This window comes from Crinia signifera, chromosome 5 (genome assembly GCF_055691185.1).
Source record: "Crinia signifera chromosome 5, ASM5569118v1, whole genome shotgun sequence".
NCBI lineage: Eukaryota > Metazoa > Chordata > Amphibia > Anura > Myobatrachidae > Crinia > Crinia signifera.
Genome location: NC_139221.1, coordinates 113,857,050 through 113,873,308, shown reverse-complemented (window position 1 = coordinate 113,873,308; position 16,259 = coordinate 113,857,050). Strand labels below are relative to the sequence as shown.

General features: G+C 41.7%; 1 protein-coding gene across 1 annotated transcript in view; it reads right to left on the bottom strand.

The window, feature by feature from the left end:
- NUP153 (nucleoporin 153) overlaps positions 1–16,259 on the bottom strand; it is a 94,991-nt gene that overhangs the window by 14,432 nt on the left and 64,300 nt on the right. The window contains exons 11-18 of the mRNA XM_083187871.1: positions 13,103–13,217; positions 12,865–12,993; positions 10,596–10,691; positions 5,283–5,364; positions 4,750–4,860; positions 3,226–3,819; positions 2,128–2,325; positions 1,038–1,787 (exon numbers count right to left, since the gene is read on the bottom strand). Coding sequence (XP_083043997.1) covers positions 1,038–1,787; positions 2,128–2,325; positions 3,226–3,819; positions 4,750–4,860; positions 5,283–5,364; positions 10,596–10,691; positions 12,865–12,993; positions 13,103–13,217 — 2,075 coding nt within the window. The remainder of the gene's footprint in view (positions 1–1,037; positions 1,788–2,127; positions 2,326–3,225; positions 3,820–4,749; positions 4,861–5,282; positions 5,365–10,595; positions 10,692–12,864; positions 12,994–13,102; positions 13,218–16,259) is intronic.

Genomic DNA, 16,259 nt, shown 5'->3' with positions numbered 1-16,259 from the left:
TAACGCCACCCCACGATCCACGCCAACCCGAAGCGTGGCGAGCGGCGGCGGTACGCGTCCTCCGACCTTTTCATGCCCTACTATCCACGTCGGCGTGGAGTTGAGAATAGAATAGTGTGGCGAGCGCAGCGAGCCACCGAGCCCGAAGCGTGGCGAGCGCAGCGAGGGGACGCGGATACCTTCACAGGTGTCCGCGTGGCCACGGACACCTGTGAAGCCCGCGAGGGGACGCGTATAACTGTGAAGGTATCCGCGTCCCCTCGCGGGGCTCGCTGCGCTCGCCACGCTTCGGGCTCGGTGGCTCGCTGCACTCGCCACACTATTCTATTCTCAACTCCACGCCGACGTGGATAGTAGGGTATGAAAAGGTCGGAGGACGCGTACCGCTGCGCTCGCCACGCTTCGGGTTGGCGTGAATCGTGGGGTGCCGTTACAAATTTGGGGGGACATTTAAGGGTTAATTGTGCCTCTTTGGGCTCTGTAGCCCATTTAACATTGATTCCTATGGCCAAATCGCGGATATTGAAGCATTGAATGTAAAATCGCGGTCAGCACAAAATTTAACATTGAACCCTATGGGAAATCGCGGTGATCGCGGGCATCGCGTCGCGGGCATCGCGTCGCGGCCGTTAATGTACTGCCCGCGATCACCACGATGGGCGCCCTTCTAGGTAAAGAGTACCACTCCCGTTTCCTCCCACACTCCAAAAATATACTGGTAGGTTAACTGGCTCCCAACAAAAATAACCCTAGAATGTCTGTGTGCATGTACATGTGGTAGGGAATATAGATTGTAAGCTCCACTGGGGCAGGGACTGATGTGAATGTTCAAATATTCTCTGTAAAGCGCTGCGGAATATGTGTGCGCTATATAAGTAACAATACTTAATGGCAATAAATAATAATAAATACACTAGATCCATGTACAGACAACAGTCATCATGGCAATATATAAATACTAGGTCAACACCAGCAAAGAGACACCGAGCAGAAATGTACGTTTTTCTTTATTCAAGTCAACAGAAGTTATAGGTTACCTGCTGCTTTGGAAGGAAGGCCAAACGTAAATGCTGGTTTTGTCGCCTGTTCGGTTTCCTTCTTGTCTGCAGCATTAGGCACACCAAAAGAAAATGAGGCAGATGCATCAGGTTTGCCAAATACAAACTTCTTTGTTTGCTCTCCTTCATTTTTACTTCCAAAAACGGTAGCTCCAGTGATGGTAGAGTCTGTCTTATCATCATTTTTTCCAAAAGCAAAGGTTGTGGCTGCCTCTGTTTGTTCCACTTTACCAAATGTGAAACCGCTTACAACTGGAGTTTCATTTTTCTTGTCTCCTGGCTCCTTCAAACCAAAAGAAGCGGTCAGGTTGGATTTCTCTTTGGCTAACTGAGCTAGCAAATTAGTACTTCCAGAGCCGTCAGCCTTTGGGGCTGTACTGGACACGGTTCCAAAGGTGTAATCACTTGTCAGTGGTTTAACAGTGCTTTCCTTCTCGGCTGAAGGAGAGTTAAAGCCAAACTTAAACGTGGTTGAAACTGGATTGTTTGCAGTAGTCTGTGAACCAAAAGTCAAACCGGTGTCTTTCTTCTCATCTGACAACTTCGATGAAGAATCTATACCAAATTTGATTTCTCCAGAAAATTTAGGGAAAGAAAATCCTCCTGCATTTATATTTGAAGAGCCTGTAGATGGACCAGATTTAAGTTGTCCAGAATCGTTTGAGGGTGGCAATCCAAATGTAATAGTTGGAAGCGTAGGGTCAGTAGAAACCGACTGTAATCCAAATCCTATTAACAGAAAAAACAATAAATACAATTACATTCATTCAGCAAAAACAGTTCTGCAATAGATACCTTTTAACATGCATTATAGGGAAAAAGTGCACGTAAAGCTTCATGGGAAAAATAGTAGGTCACATTTCCAAAGTTACTCTAGACTGAACATTCAAATCTAGAAAGTGTAATACACAAATGTTATTGTTGATGGCAAGTGAGAATTTGCCAGTGACGAGGCTGGGTCAAGCATGCAAAGTCTGTGTCTACTATGGTAAATACTGACCAACCCGCCTAGGTACTCCTTAAACAAAGAAAAAAAAAAACAAGGAGAACATTAAGGGACAACACTTGCCTGTTTGCTCAGCTTTGGTGCCCGGTTTGACAGTCAAGCAGGCCACACATTTTACAGCTTCTGCTTTATTCTGTACCAAGCAAATATCACAGTCCCAGCTCCCAGCAGGCGGCTTGAATTTATCTAACAGGCCAAGTTGTCCTTGAGTGGCTGATAGAGAGGCCGAAAGGGATGTAGTCTTCATAGGAGCAGACATTCCTAAAAAAGAGCCAACATATATCATTGCTTTACATTTAGTTCAAGCATACTTAGAGCATTGTGGTGAGCTCTAAACCTCGTAATAAAGAGAAATCTGGAAATTACTGCAGTAGATGAGTTAGTCATTTATTTAAGACATGGTTTTGTCAAGGTAAAGTTGCTCCCTTATTTGCTTTACTTCCATCTCAGAATCACCCCAATGGACTACAAAGTGTTGTGTGTTTACATATTGCAGAATTGTAATTTAATATCTACTTCACTGCCAATAAAGAACTGCTTGCCATACCTCTTCTCATCCTGTCAGAGGGCTGCAGTGAAGTTCTGACAGGGAAAGACTTGTTTGACTGGCCTGTATTAATTGCCTGCCCATACTTTCTCAATACTTAGCTATCCTCCATGATTCTGCATTCCTTCTGGTATTATAGTAATAATGTTGAGAATTGCCAGTGTCTGTGTGGAGAACAAAGCTGTTTTACTGAATTCCATTAGAGAACTCCAGCGGCAACTTGGATATTCTTGGTCACAGGTAAAGCATGCACTACATGATAGTAGATGGAAATTAGGAAATCATTTACGGGTAAGTACTTTGAATAGAACAAAAACAAAACAAAGTCATGACACCTGGTGATAATTTAAGATAAAAAAAGGTCGTAATTTTATAAACCATTTCAATGCCAGCTATTACCTACTCTAACAAATAGTGTTAGCTGCATTGTGTAATAGCATACCCACTGCAACCAGTAAGGCGAGTGCTCCAAACCAGTCACAACTCCACCATCTGTCACAGTCCTAATCTAGCAAACTCAGAGCCTGTGTATAGGTCAAACGCTCGCTCATATGAGGTTTCAGACTTCAACTGCATTATATTCAGAACTGTATTTATGAAAGGTGGTCACTTACCAGGTTTTGGAGAGGTGCAAGCCACACAATTGCTATCCTCGGCTTTATTCTGCACCATGCACACCGCACACTCCCAAGATCCTATTGGTTTTCTGGCAAGTTCTTCAAACTTAAGGCTTGGAGAGGTTGTTTGGATGCTAGTGGGAACCACAGGTTTATCAGACTTTGTAGTGGGAACCACAAGCAATGCAGCTTTATTGCCAGTCCCAGGTCTCGAAACTTCACAAGCAACACATTTTGTTGAGTCAGGTTTGTTCTGTACTAAACAAGTATCGCACTCCCATGTTCCTGCGGCAACTTTAAACATGTTTCCAAATCCTTGCATGCTAGTCACAGGAGATGTGTTTTTTGTAGGTGTGCTTGGTGCTGTAGTAGTAGACTGCTTTGTGACCATGGTAGGCAGATCTTTAGCAGTGCGGCAAGCTGCACATTTGCTATCAGAGGCCTTGTTCTCCACCATGCAGCATGTGCAATACCAAATTCCCAGAGCCTGTTTGCTGCTCTCTCCAAGGGTTGCTGCAGGCTTTGCAATAGGGGATGTGCTTTTAGTAGAAGTAGTAGTTGAATTAGTCTGTTTGGAACTCCTAGAAAAGCCTAAAGTAAAATAAATAAAAATATATTGTTTCATCCCTTTATGACAACATCCAATTATATTCTTGTATTCTTAAGTTTAAATATATAAACACACTGGAATATATAAAAGTTCGGACGAATAAAAATATACACTTAAGGTGCCCATACACGGTGCGATCATTGCATGCGTTTTTTTCCACATTGCATGCAAATAGCATGTAATTTGCTTGCGATGCTATCGGGGCCTAGGTCAAAAAAAAGTATGTGCAGCACATACTCTGAACTATGCGATGGGATGTGCAAGGCAGAGTGCTTCGCACCCGCAAAACGCACAGTGTATGGGCACCTTTAGGGATAAAGTCTACACAAACGCACAATAATTAGCAAATATCAAAAGTAGCAGCCCCTAACCCTACTGAAAGCAAGTAAAATGACTTATGCTTATAAGGGCTCAATATTTATGTAACAAACTGTAGCAAAGAGAATGATAAATTCAGAATACACAAGAGGCAGAGTGCAGATATCACAGCCAATGCACTGAGAGATCACAGTGTATGTCCCTGATATCTGCAGTGTGTGACAGGCATTTTACAGTATCTTCCTCTTTTTGCACAGCATTAGTATTGATTGCAACAACAACAAAAAAATGCCTTTTAAAATCTCAAAGGGAACTTTTTCGCTGTGCTACCATTGGTTTGGCTAGGTTTAGTTGTTAGGTGCGGCTAAACCAAACTTAAATGAGCGAGTGAATGGTGCATTAAAAAAAAAAAAATTGAATATCCCGTGATATTTATAAATAACTAATAAATACACTGCCTACTGAAGGTAAAATTTTGATTGTGACAAAAGAACATTTAATATTAAACCTGTATTAATATTTCAGAATTTTGAGGGGTTTTTTTTACTAACTTTCACAGTACCAGCTGCATTTTTCTTTTAGCATACGCTCACCTGGACTTCTCAAAATGTCGAGCACACTTCCTTCTTTTAATGTCTTTGCAGGTTTACAGAATCCACTATGTTCCTCCTCAGTATTATTGTTAACCCCAACTGGGGCTTTAGCTTATGAAAAAAAAAAAAAGATAAGCATTTAATACCGAACAGTGAAAGTCAAACTTAGGACAAAAAAGCTGGTCCAAATAGATAATCAAAAACCTAAAACTAATAGAAAAAGTCCACTGACATCCGTAATGTCCAAATAGCTGTTAAAACAAATGTGCGCAATATTGCCTTAAGCTACGTACAGATGTACGTCAAACTAAACTGAGCTATGCTTCCAACCTAGGTCATTCTTATGTGCTGCCTGTTTATAGGGAACATGTGATAGAGATACACACAATCTACAGTACTTTATTGACGTGCTGGACACCAGAGGTAATCTCCTGGGGCAAAGAGCAGGTGGTTTTATAAAATCACATAGATATCAGGTACCGTTAAAAACAGCAATAACAAAAATAATTAAAATATTACTTAATGCTACTTACCAGGACTGCTCATAGCGGAAGTCTTATTTTGGGATGCAAAAGATGTTCCTTTCATAGCTGGTGCACTAAATGTGAAACCAACCTGTGAAGGGAAAAAATATACAAAACATGCATTTAAAACAAATCACTAAAAGACAGATTTCCATTATTGCTGATAAAAATTTAGATGCCGAAAATACTGAAGTGCACTGTATGAAATGCTTCATAATACAGATAAAAACAGACAGTTAAACAGATTTTATCATCTAAATACTCTACACCAGACATGTGCAAACCATGACCCTCCAGCTGTTGTGAAACCACATCCCAGCATTCCTTGTCATAGTTTTAGCATTCCATAATAGCAAAACTGTGGCAAGGCATGATGGGACTTGTAGTTTTTCAACAACTGGAGGGGCATAGTTTGGGACATGCTTGCTCTACACTATCTTAAGAGCAGGGCACTCACATCAAGCTTTTGATATGAATGAAAGTGAATCCCTCTAGATTTAAATCTCACCGAAACAGAGCCCACTTCTGACACTAGTTACAGCGCTTTCCTACTCCGCTACCATCTATACCTGTTTCTCTTTTCAATCTTAATCATGCCATCTCTACCAATAAAAGCCTGCCCCTGGTAGTATGCAGATAACTCTTGGCTTCCCTACATATCAGCTGTATTGTGTACTGAAAATTGTGCTAATGATTACCTGTGATGGGTTCTCAGTTACTGTTCGGGTTAGTTCTGTGTACTCTGTATTGTTCTATTGTGTGCCATACGTATGGTGCTGTGAACCACTTGTGACGCCTTATAAACCGTGTAATATATAGTAAAGAAAGATTAAAACGTCATGAGAGCCAACAGTTATATTGGGTGTGGATTATAAAAATGTTTAGACCAGGCATTCCCAACCACGGTAATCAAGGCACACCAACAGTACAGGTTTTAGTGATATCCAGGCTTCAGCCCAGGTGACTTAATTCGTATCTGAGGGAGTCTGATTAAACCAAGTCACCTGTGCTCAAGCCTGGATATCTAGAAAACCTGCACTGTTGGTGTGCCTTGAGGACCGTGGTTGGGAATGCCTGGTCCAAAGGTCAACATATTTTTTTTTTTCGTGTGTGTCTATGTCGACACGGACCCCCAGTTATACACATACCCTTGTATGGCTCGCTATGCTTGGGTCTTAATTGTAGTCTATGTGGATGGTAAAGCATGAAAAAGTCCCTTTTTTTTTTTTTTTTTATAATTGCGAAACTCACATTATCCTTTTCATGTGTCTACCTTTTTCACATCGTCTTTTTGACTATCTAGACATGGTAGAGCCATCAAACAAAACCAACCACATTATATTCAGTATAATATTCAGCATGATTTAATACAATAATCCAAACACCATTCATACAATTATTTGGTACTAGCCAACAAAATGCTGTTGTGGCACAAATGACAAAAGGAGGAGAACTAGTCAAAGCGGAGGTCAATATGGGGCTATTAGAATGACTGAAAGAGCTTCCCCCCGTATTCCCTGAAGCAATGTTGGGATCATGGCCAGCGGTGGAAACTTGCACCATAGATGAAACTGCCACGGGTCAATCAAGACGTCCATAGAAGCTTTTTGTTGAGATGCCATTAAGTCAATATCAGGCCGACCCTATCTGAAGACCAGAGACAAAGACTTCCTGGTTGAGCTCCCATTACCCGGGATGGACTGTGAAGTCTGATTATCATCAACTGTCCACCCCTGGCAATGAAGACCTCGGATATCGTAGGAAAAAAAAGATCTCCATCCACTGGAGAACGTGGGCTAATCCTCTCATGGCTCTACAAATGTGAGTCCCACCTGGCTTGTTTATATAAATGATGGCCGTCACTTTGTCAGACTGTATGCTGGCAGGGTGTCCCTGAATCTGGTTCAATGCATTGTGAATGGCACAAAGTTGAAGAATGTTGATTAGTAGCATTCTACCTTGGACCACGAGCCTTTAAGATGGTAAGGACATAACAGCACCACAACCTGTGAAGCTGGCATTCAATGGTTACCACATTACAAATCCAGATGGAAAACTGAAGGCCCTTGATCAGATTCGGTGTGTGAAGCCACCAGTGTAAGGTTGGACGCCACTGAGTCGACAGGCGGAGAAGCAGAGTTTCGAACCTGAACCCTAAGGTCCGTCACTTTGCCCTGAGGAAGGGAGACTCTGAACTGTGATGTCTAACTGGTGAAGCACTAATAGCACCTTCCATTGCGATGGTAGAAACTTGATCAGTTCTATATCAGATCGGAGCAGAGCCTTGAGTAGTAAGTCATCCAGGTAAGGGGTGATGCAGACTAATTTTCCAATAAATAATTATGAACACTCAGGTGTGGAGAGACCAAAAAGAAGAGCTTGGAACTTGTAGTGATAAGGGACCACCACAAAGCATTGAAGGTGGTGGTGTCCTTTCCAAATGGGGAGTATGTAGGTATGCATCCTTTATATAGATATAAGCTAAAAATGAGTCTGCTTCCATGGCCAGGATGGCTGAGCTGATTGACTACATATTAAATTTGAGGAAGCGAAGGTGCAGGTTCAAATTTAAATTGAAAGAGAACTAACCAAGACTAGTATAGAGCGCTTACCAGGAGTTGTTTAATCAAAAAAGCAGCTGCTTTAGGGAGTAGTCAGCTCCCAGACAAGGAAAAATATATTTAAATAAAAATGAAGCAGCCATTTCCTGGCCTGTCTTAATATGATGTACGAAGTTAACATACAGCGTACCAGTAATCGGTAAGGATACCACTTATAGTACTGGCTACATCTATCCTACTCCATCTTAGGGTAAACAATAGAGACCCGATAAAATACCAACTATAACAGATATGATAACCGGAGCCGTGACCCGGAAGTGATTGGTTAACATAGGATAGGGAAATGACCCGGAAGTAATTGATTCGTATTTTCTATAAACCTCTTTTTTCTCATTTATACTAAAGTTGAATTATATTATAAATGTATGATATATATAATGATATGATACCACTGTCTCTGAGTAAGTTTATTCCATGTTTTTTATAATTATCTGTTAATGAATTAATGTGTTATGCAAATGAACCTATGGGAAGTTGGGTATAAAAATGGCACCCATAGACTCAAACAGACACCTTGACAAAGCATTCAGCAGCACTGCGAAACGCGTTGGTGCAATTCTTGTCTGGACCCCAATTGCTTCAAGGACTTATCCTTTTACACCAAATGACTGCCCCACCTGCTTATTTTCTCTAATCGGACACCCACACCTTTGGAAGTCTCATGCCACAAACAACGTTGGATACCTGACCACTCGCAGCAGTGGGACTCCCGATTAGGCTAATTCCACCTATGCCATCGGATGTAGTCCATCATAACAGCTTCAGGATACCACCAAGTGGCCAATAAGGACTTCCTCACACCTTTTCCCCAGGATCAGAGCAGGTCTCAATACCCTTGAAATCGGTGACTATATAATTGGGTCCATTCGAACATTATTTTATACCATATGGTTCTTTTAATGTGTCATTTATATTATTGTTTTTAGCATTGTCTATATTGCTATTAAATATTGTCATTTGTCAGTAAACAACGCTGCTTCATTTTTATTTATATCAAATTTAAATTGAGAATTAGGCGCAACAAGCCATCTGGCTTGTCCACCAAGAATAGTGTGGCGTAGAACCAGAGATACCATTGCTGTGCCAGGACTGCCACTATGACCCATACCCTGAAAAGAGAAGCATGCTTTCTGGCTGGGTCCTAAGGCAGAGGGTCACAAAGAATCTGTGAGGCATGCGTGTCTGAAGATCAAGAATATAACACCACTTACCCACCAAACCAGTTTGGATTCCAGGAAAACATCCTGGAACAATAGCTTCAAATCAGGCTCTTTAAATTTGAATTGAAATTGGAAAATGGGGTAAAAAAATAAAAATAAAATATCACATGGGCCTTTTTTCTTTTGAGTAATGAAGTGAAAGTCCACTCAGGTACCGTGGCTCTCAAGCTGTAATATCTGATGAACCAATTCATTTAAAAGTTTATCCCCATAGTGTGTAGAAGAATCATCTTCCTATCTGGAAGGGTCTTCCAAATCTGGGCAAAGGAGGCTGTCCACGGGAATAAGCGGGAGCTGAGGGAGGGGGCTAGCTATGGGCAGTACCGAACCACATAGTGAATAGCACTTGTTTGATGACACCTCAGGCAGCAACTTCATAAATAGGTGCTGACAGGCCCTTCCCTGCTGTGCTGGTTGCCAAAGACTCGGACTCCACTTCTAAAACAGTGGAGAAGGGAACTCCTTGTAGGGTGTGATATAATTAAAATAAAAAACTAAGTGGCTGCTCCCTTGGCGAAATTATAAAAACTGGAGGGCTGATGGGGAATAGAGGGGGAGGAGCTCTCACTTAGTGGAAGCTGGCATTTTAAAGATTTGCTAACACCCATCTATTCCCCTGTCTAAGCACTTCCAATAAACCCTTCTGTATGAGAGGGAAATTAACAAAAAAAAAAAAAAAGTAGCAAGATGAGGACGTTTTCAAATCCGACCAGCCACATGGCATAAAAAGGGATAAATATGAGGACACAACCAGAAAGAACATTTCTCACTGCTTCAATATACAGTCACATTGTGACTAGAATCTGTCATGCTTGTATCAGTATATAGTCACTAGGTCAACAAGGGGAAGGTCGACATGCATTGGGTCGCAAAGCACCAGGGTCAACATGGGGTTTTGCACGTTTCTTTGAGTAGACTTGTGCCAACAGGCGGTATTTCATTCCCTACCATCCACTAGGGCTTGGTGGGAGAACAAAATAGCGTACCCGAAACATGGCGAGAGCAGCGACCTGACGTGGGGCACTTCTTTAGTGTCCATGTCAACATTCGGGATAAAAATGTGAAAAACTCCATGTCGTCCTTTTGACTGTCCGTAGCCCAAGTTGACCTAATCCCACATCAACCTTCAGGTGTGTCGACCTTGATGCATGTTGACCCTATGACCATACCCCTTGTATCGGCAAAAATGTACACCTTTAGCCCAGACTATTGCTCAGGACTACCACAGATGAAGAATTTATTGATTTTGTGCCACATACATACATGCATTAGCAGGCGTAGGGTTGTTTTTTATTTACAATATTCTAATTTGTCCTAGATCACAGATTTCCCATTCCTGTAGCTTTGGCCATTACCCTTTAGGTTATAACACAACAAACCTAAAGTGAATACCGAATCTGTATTTTAGTCTACATACTCCCTTTTTGACAAAGAAAAAAAAAAAGTAGCCGTCCAGGCTACTAATATAGAATTCTACTCACAGATGACTCCGGAGATTGTGCATTGGATTCAGTGGATATCACAATGGGAGAAGAGAAAGTGAACTCCGGCTTTTTTGTGAAGTTGATATCCGGTGTCTGTAGAAAACACAGTTACAACAAACATTTAACTGGATTCTTTCCAATAAATCTTAACAGGTTGAAATTACCTTTTGATGTAAGATATTGTTACAAATCGTGCCACAAGCTCAATTGTAAAAGTAAAAAAACATCTGAAATAGAAATGATATATTGCCCCAAACTATGTTAGGTCAGACTATAGTATTTATTGTCCAGCTAAAATGGTACACTGTACAAAACCGTTCATTGCAGAAATGCTAAGAATGACACATGAAACAAGTAGAGAAGTTAATTTCAATAGCTAAAAACTTTCCCATATACTTGATTCTTCTAAATGAACAAGTTTGTTCAGAAGGGCTGTGACAACTAGATTCTGATTAGGTTTAGCCACTAATAACAGATACTAGGGTCAGTATTCAATTTTGCACAGCAGTCGCGGACGGCAACTAACACACTGAATGTAACAGACATCCACATGTCTTCAGGAAGAGGGGGCCTGGACTGCACACCCTAGCTACTAATAATGGGATGTGCTACCGGAGACATAAGGGCCCTACATACGCAGAGATGTGTGCCAGAGATACATAAGGGGAGATTCAGCACAAGAGATTTCTCTCTTTTAGATAATGAGCCACATACAGGGAGATGTGTGTCAGAGATTCAGCACGGGAGATTTCAATGTTATACCATCAACGCAGACACAGGCAGCGGCACTACCAGGATTTTCTTTAAGTGCTTTTATGTTCAAAACCAACATTTCGAGGTTCTAAGACCTTGTTCAAAGGTGAAAAATCACCTTGAAAACGAGGTCTTAGAACCTCGAAATGTTGGTTTTGAACATAAAAGCACTTAAAAAAAAATCCTGGGAGCGCCACTGCCTGTGTTGATAAACGTTTCTTAAAACGGGTCTTCAAAAGCCAGTTAAACCCCTTTCACATTGCAAGTTGTAACTGGTATATTACCATTTCAATACCGTTTTTGTACCATTCACAGTCAACCCATTTCACCCATAGAAAACAGTGGACGTAATTTTAAATGGACATTTCGGGGACACAGGCTCACATATGACGTTTTTACAGCATAAAAAGGAGGGGGTGGGTAAAAATAAATAAAGTAAAAATAAAGTCTCCTCTGCACAGAGGATACAGTCGATGGGTCGACCATAAGATGGTCGACGGTCATTAAGTCGACATGTGTCTAGGCCAACACGGCAGAAGGTCGTCATGAGTCTAGGTTGACAGCTGTCTAGGTTGACACATGCGTTAGGTCGACATGGGGTTTTCCACTGTTTTTTGAGCTGACGTGCAGACAGGCTGTATTTCATGCCCTACCATCCACCAGGGCATGGTGGGAGAATAAAAAAACACTGTGCCCAAAGCATGGCGAGCGCAGCGAGCCATTTGAAGGGATGCGGTCAACTTAAAACATTGGCCATGTCGACTGTGTTGACATTCGGGTAACAAAAAATTGAAAAACCCCATGTCGACCTTGAGACCTGTCGACCTAAGGACTGTTGATCAAATGATCACAACACTGCACAGTATGCATTGGGTTAAAAAGTCTCCTCTGCTCTTTACTTCCTGCCTGTGCCTGGTGAGATCACAAGGGAGATAGCTGAAACAGGTATGACACTTTCACATTACAGCTAGAAACGTTTTAAACCCATTTTAAATCGGCAATATACACTGTTTTAGCTGTAATGTGTGGAGAGAGAGAGAGAGAGAGAGAGAGAGAGAGAGAGAGAGAGAGAGAGAGAGAGAGAGAGAGAGAGAGAGAGAGAGAGAGAGAGAGAGAGAGAGAGAGAGAGAGAGAGACAGACAGACAGACAGAGACAGACAGAGAGAGAGACAGAGAGAGAGACAGAGAGAGAGACAGAGAGAGAGACAGAGACAGAGACAGAGAGAGAGACAGAGAGAGAGACAGAGAGAGAGACAGAGAGATAATTAAATTCATACTAATACTGGGGCACACAGCTAATTAGCCTCTTTGGTGGTATAGGGGTCCCCCACTCCATTCCCAAACATATTACATTGGTGGTATAGTGATGTTCACTATAGGGGGGGTTCACCACAACACCCCCCCTCCTGTTGAAATTGATTTAACGGCTATAAACACAATCCGCCTGTCATATTTAAGGACTAATGAGAACCCCAATTGTTAAGCTAAAGTTAATATAAGAAACAAAACTTACTGTGCGCAAAACTGGACTAGCAGTGATGGGAGGAAGCGTTGATGCAGGTGTAGTACACAGGGAAATTTTGGGAAGTGCAGTCATACTTAATGGTAAAGGTATTTCAGGCAAGTTGGGAATCTCTACCTCCTAAAATGTAAGGCACCGGTAGAAGGATTACAGACCATAATAAAGGGAATTACTGCAATAGTTACAGTTTTGAGTCATTTATGAAAAAGCAAAGACAGTATCTACTTACCTCATAAGATTGTTTTGTTGTATAATGATATCCTCTCTCCCTCATCATTTTACCCCCACTGCTTCCTATAGATAAACCATTGGATGCTGGCGTGCTGAATCTGGGGTAGGAAGGGCTGTCGGATGGATTTAAAAAAAGTGATAATGTGAATACCTTATACAAGCATAGAAACATGTTATTAAAGCACTATATACATTCTTCATCAATCTATTTGTACGCAATTTCAATGCAATTTATATATAGGACAAATTTTTATCTATTGACTTACATACCTTGCGTCGCTTAAATGCGACTAAACCTCACCACCGGTCATTTAGGATCAAGCTATATGCTAGAATCCTAATTTATATAATTAGGAAACATGCTTTAGTTTATGTGCTTTCTGCGGTGAGAATTGCTTCTGCAGATGTGCTTTTATTTGGTGTTAATGGCATTTTAGTACTTGCAGTAAATACTTTTTTCATAGTTCATTATGAGACACTGGAAATGCCATGTGGGGTATAGAGAAGGGGTAGCTAACTCCAGTCCGCAGGAGCTACCAACAGTTCACATTTTCCAGCTCACCTCACAGGTGCACTCATTACTGACACATTTTAAAAGATCCACAGGTGGAGCTAAATACTTCACTTGTGATTCTGTGAGGAGACCTGCAAAACGTTAACTGATGGTAGCTCTCAAGGACTGGAGTTGGCTACAGCTGGTATAGAGTGCAGTGCATACAGTCTGAGTGCTTTGAACTAACCATCCCCCCAAAAAAACCTCTTCCTCTAACTCTTGGAGTTTTGACCCTGTTCATTTTTTTGGTTATCCAGAAATATTGTATTCCAGACAGTGTAAAGGCAGGATACTCAGTGTTTCCCAATGAAGGATCATAAAAATGTTAACCAAATGCAGCCAATAGTGGTCCATTTTAGAAAACTCTGTGGAGAGTCCATGGGAGTTTTCAATGGAGGGTATGCTCAGAAGTCATGGTCCATTGTACCTTACTTCCAAGGCTGGCCTCTTTAAATCCAAAAGTATTAAACCAGGTGACCTCGAAGAACTGATCAACAGAGCCACCATGCCAAGCAACTAGTCTCATAGAACATAGAATTTGACGGAAGATAAGAACCACTTGGCCCATCTAGTCTCCCACTTTTTTAAACCTGTTACCTCAAACCATATTTGATCTTTATTTATTTGTAAGGATATCAATATGCCTATCCCAAGCATGTTTAAATTGCTCTACTGTATTCGCCTCTACCACCTCTAATGGGAGGCTATTCCACTTATCTACTACCCTTTCTGTGAAGTAATTTTTCCTCAAATTTCCCCTGAATCTTCCTCCCTCTAGTGTCAGTGCTTGTCCTCGTGTTCTGCTGCTCCTCTTCCTGTGAAGAATGTCTCCCACCTGTACCTTGTTAAAAACCCTTGAAATATTTGAAAGTTTCCATCATGTCCCCCCTTTCCCTTCTCTGCTCTAAACTATACATAAGATATTTTAGTCTTTCCTGGTAAGTTTTGTGATGTAGGCCATGCACCATTTTCTCCCCAGCAACATGACAGAATGCACCAAAAATTTTAGGAATGGGCAATCGCGGCTCAAGCTAATTCCAGAAAATCAATGAAATTCTCCAGGCAACCGTCTCAAAGGCGATTCACCCCTTTAAAGGACAGCCTAAGCAACGAGCATCCTGCCCCAGTGTACGCTGAAAGAAAACCTAAGGAGACCCATACACACTCCGATCCCGGCGTGCGTCCTGTGCTACAATAGCATCCATCACATCGCATTGCATGCCTTGTGCATGCAATGTGATGTGATGAAAAATAGCATCCATCACATCGCATTGCATGCCTTGTGCATGCAATGTGATGTGATGAAAAGCAAGTACAAAAAAAGTATGTGCAGCACATACTTTTTGTACTGTGCGATGAGGTGCTGCGGGAGCGCACACCTCAAAGCACACATCGCACTGCCGGGAATCGGAGCGTGTATGGGCTCCTGAAGAGGAGACTTGCACTTTCAAAGAGCAGCCTTAAACCACAATGCAGAAACAAACAGTTCAAGTGAAATATCATTGTACACCAAGTGACGTTCATATTGTAAACCTTGAAATGGTTTCTGTGCCATTGGCAGAAAAATCACAGTATTAATGATTATGGATTTAAACAGCAACAACATTAAAGCCAGCTAAGCCTGGCAATATTGGGTTTTAAAAGCAGGGACTAGACTATGCCCTCTTCCATGCTCACAATACCAATGTACACCTTTCATCTGGGCCATTCCGATGCTTTTGACAAAACATTGCTATTAGAAGAAGTACAGTAGACAAAAGCAGGGGTCCTCAAACTATTTTGCTCTGGGACCCCATCAGACAATAAAAATAATTACAGGAACCCAGCAAGTTACTGCAGAAGGTCATCACATCACATATGTAGTCAGCAGACAGCACATACATGGCAGCATTGTGGAGGCACAAAATGATGGGAGGAGTCTGAAAAATCTATTGAACTGTGTTATTTCAGACTCCTTGAATCACTGACTGAGCTTAGAAAAGTCATCAGCCTGATGGTCAGCAACATGGTCGCCACCCCATACTGAGAAGGTCAGGACCCACATTTTGAGAACCGCTGGGCTAAAGCACCAAACTGAATAGCCAGGCGGATCTATCATACCTGGTTATTTGTAAGCACGCAGCAGCTAAAACATCTAATTGCTCCATAGGAAAACGATGTTTTGAAAGCGAGCTACCCAGTTGATCAACCCCGTAACGAAAAGGGTTGCAATGGATGCCCTGCTACGGTCTCTCATTGATGCCCCAATTGGACTGGACTTTACTGTTCTTCTTGCAAAAGCTGGCATTTAAAGAGTCGCAGCAACCAAACGTCAGACAGACATCTGAGGAGCAGTGACCAGTAAATACTGTCACATTTAGAATTCAGGTTAACCCTTCTACTGTAAAGCACACAATGATATTTTAGAGAATGGCATGTTTGTGGCAACGTTTTTAATGAAGTCCTTTATCATTTTAGCAGAACAAAGCTGATTTGCACTAAGCAAGGCCATCAAAACTAATTTGTAGGTTTAATATAAAAGAACTTGACCGGTCTGAAAAGAGCATACCTCAACTCCATTGAACACCTATTGGGATAAATTGGAACATCGGCCATTAGCCAT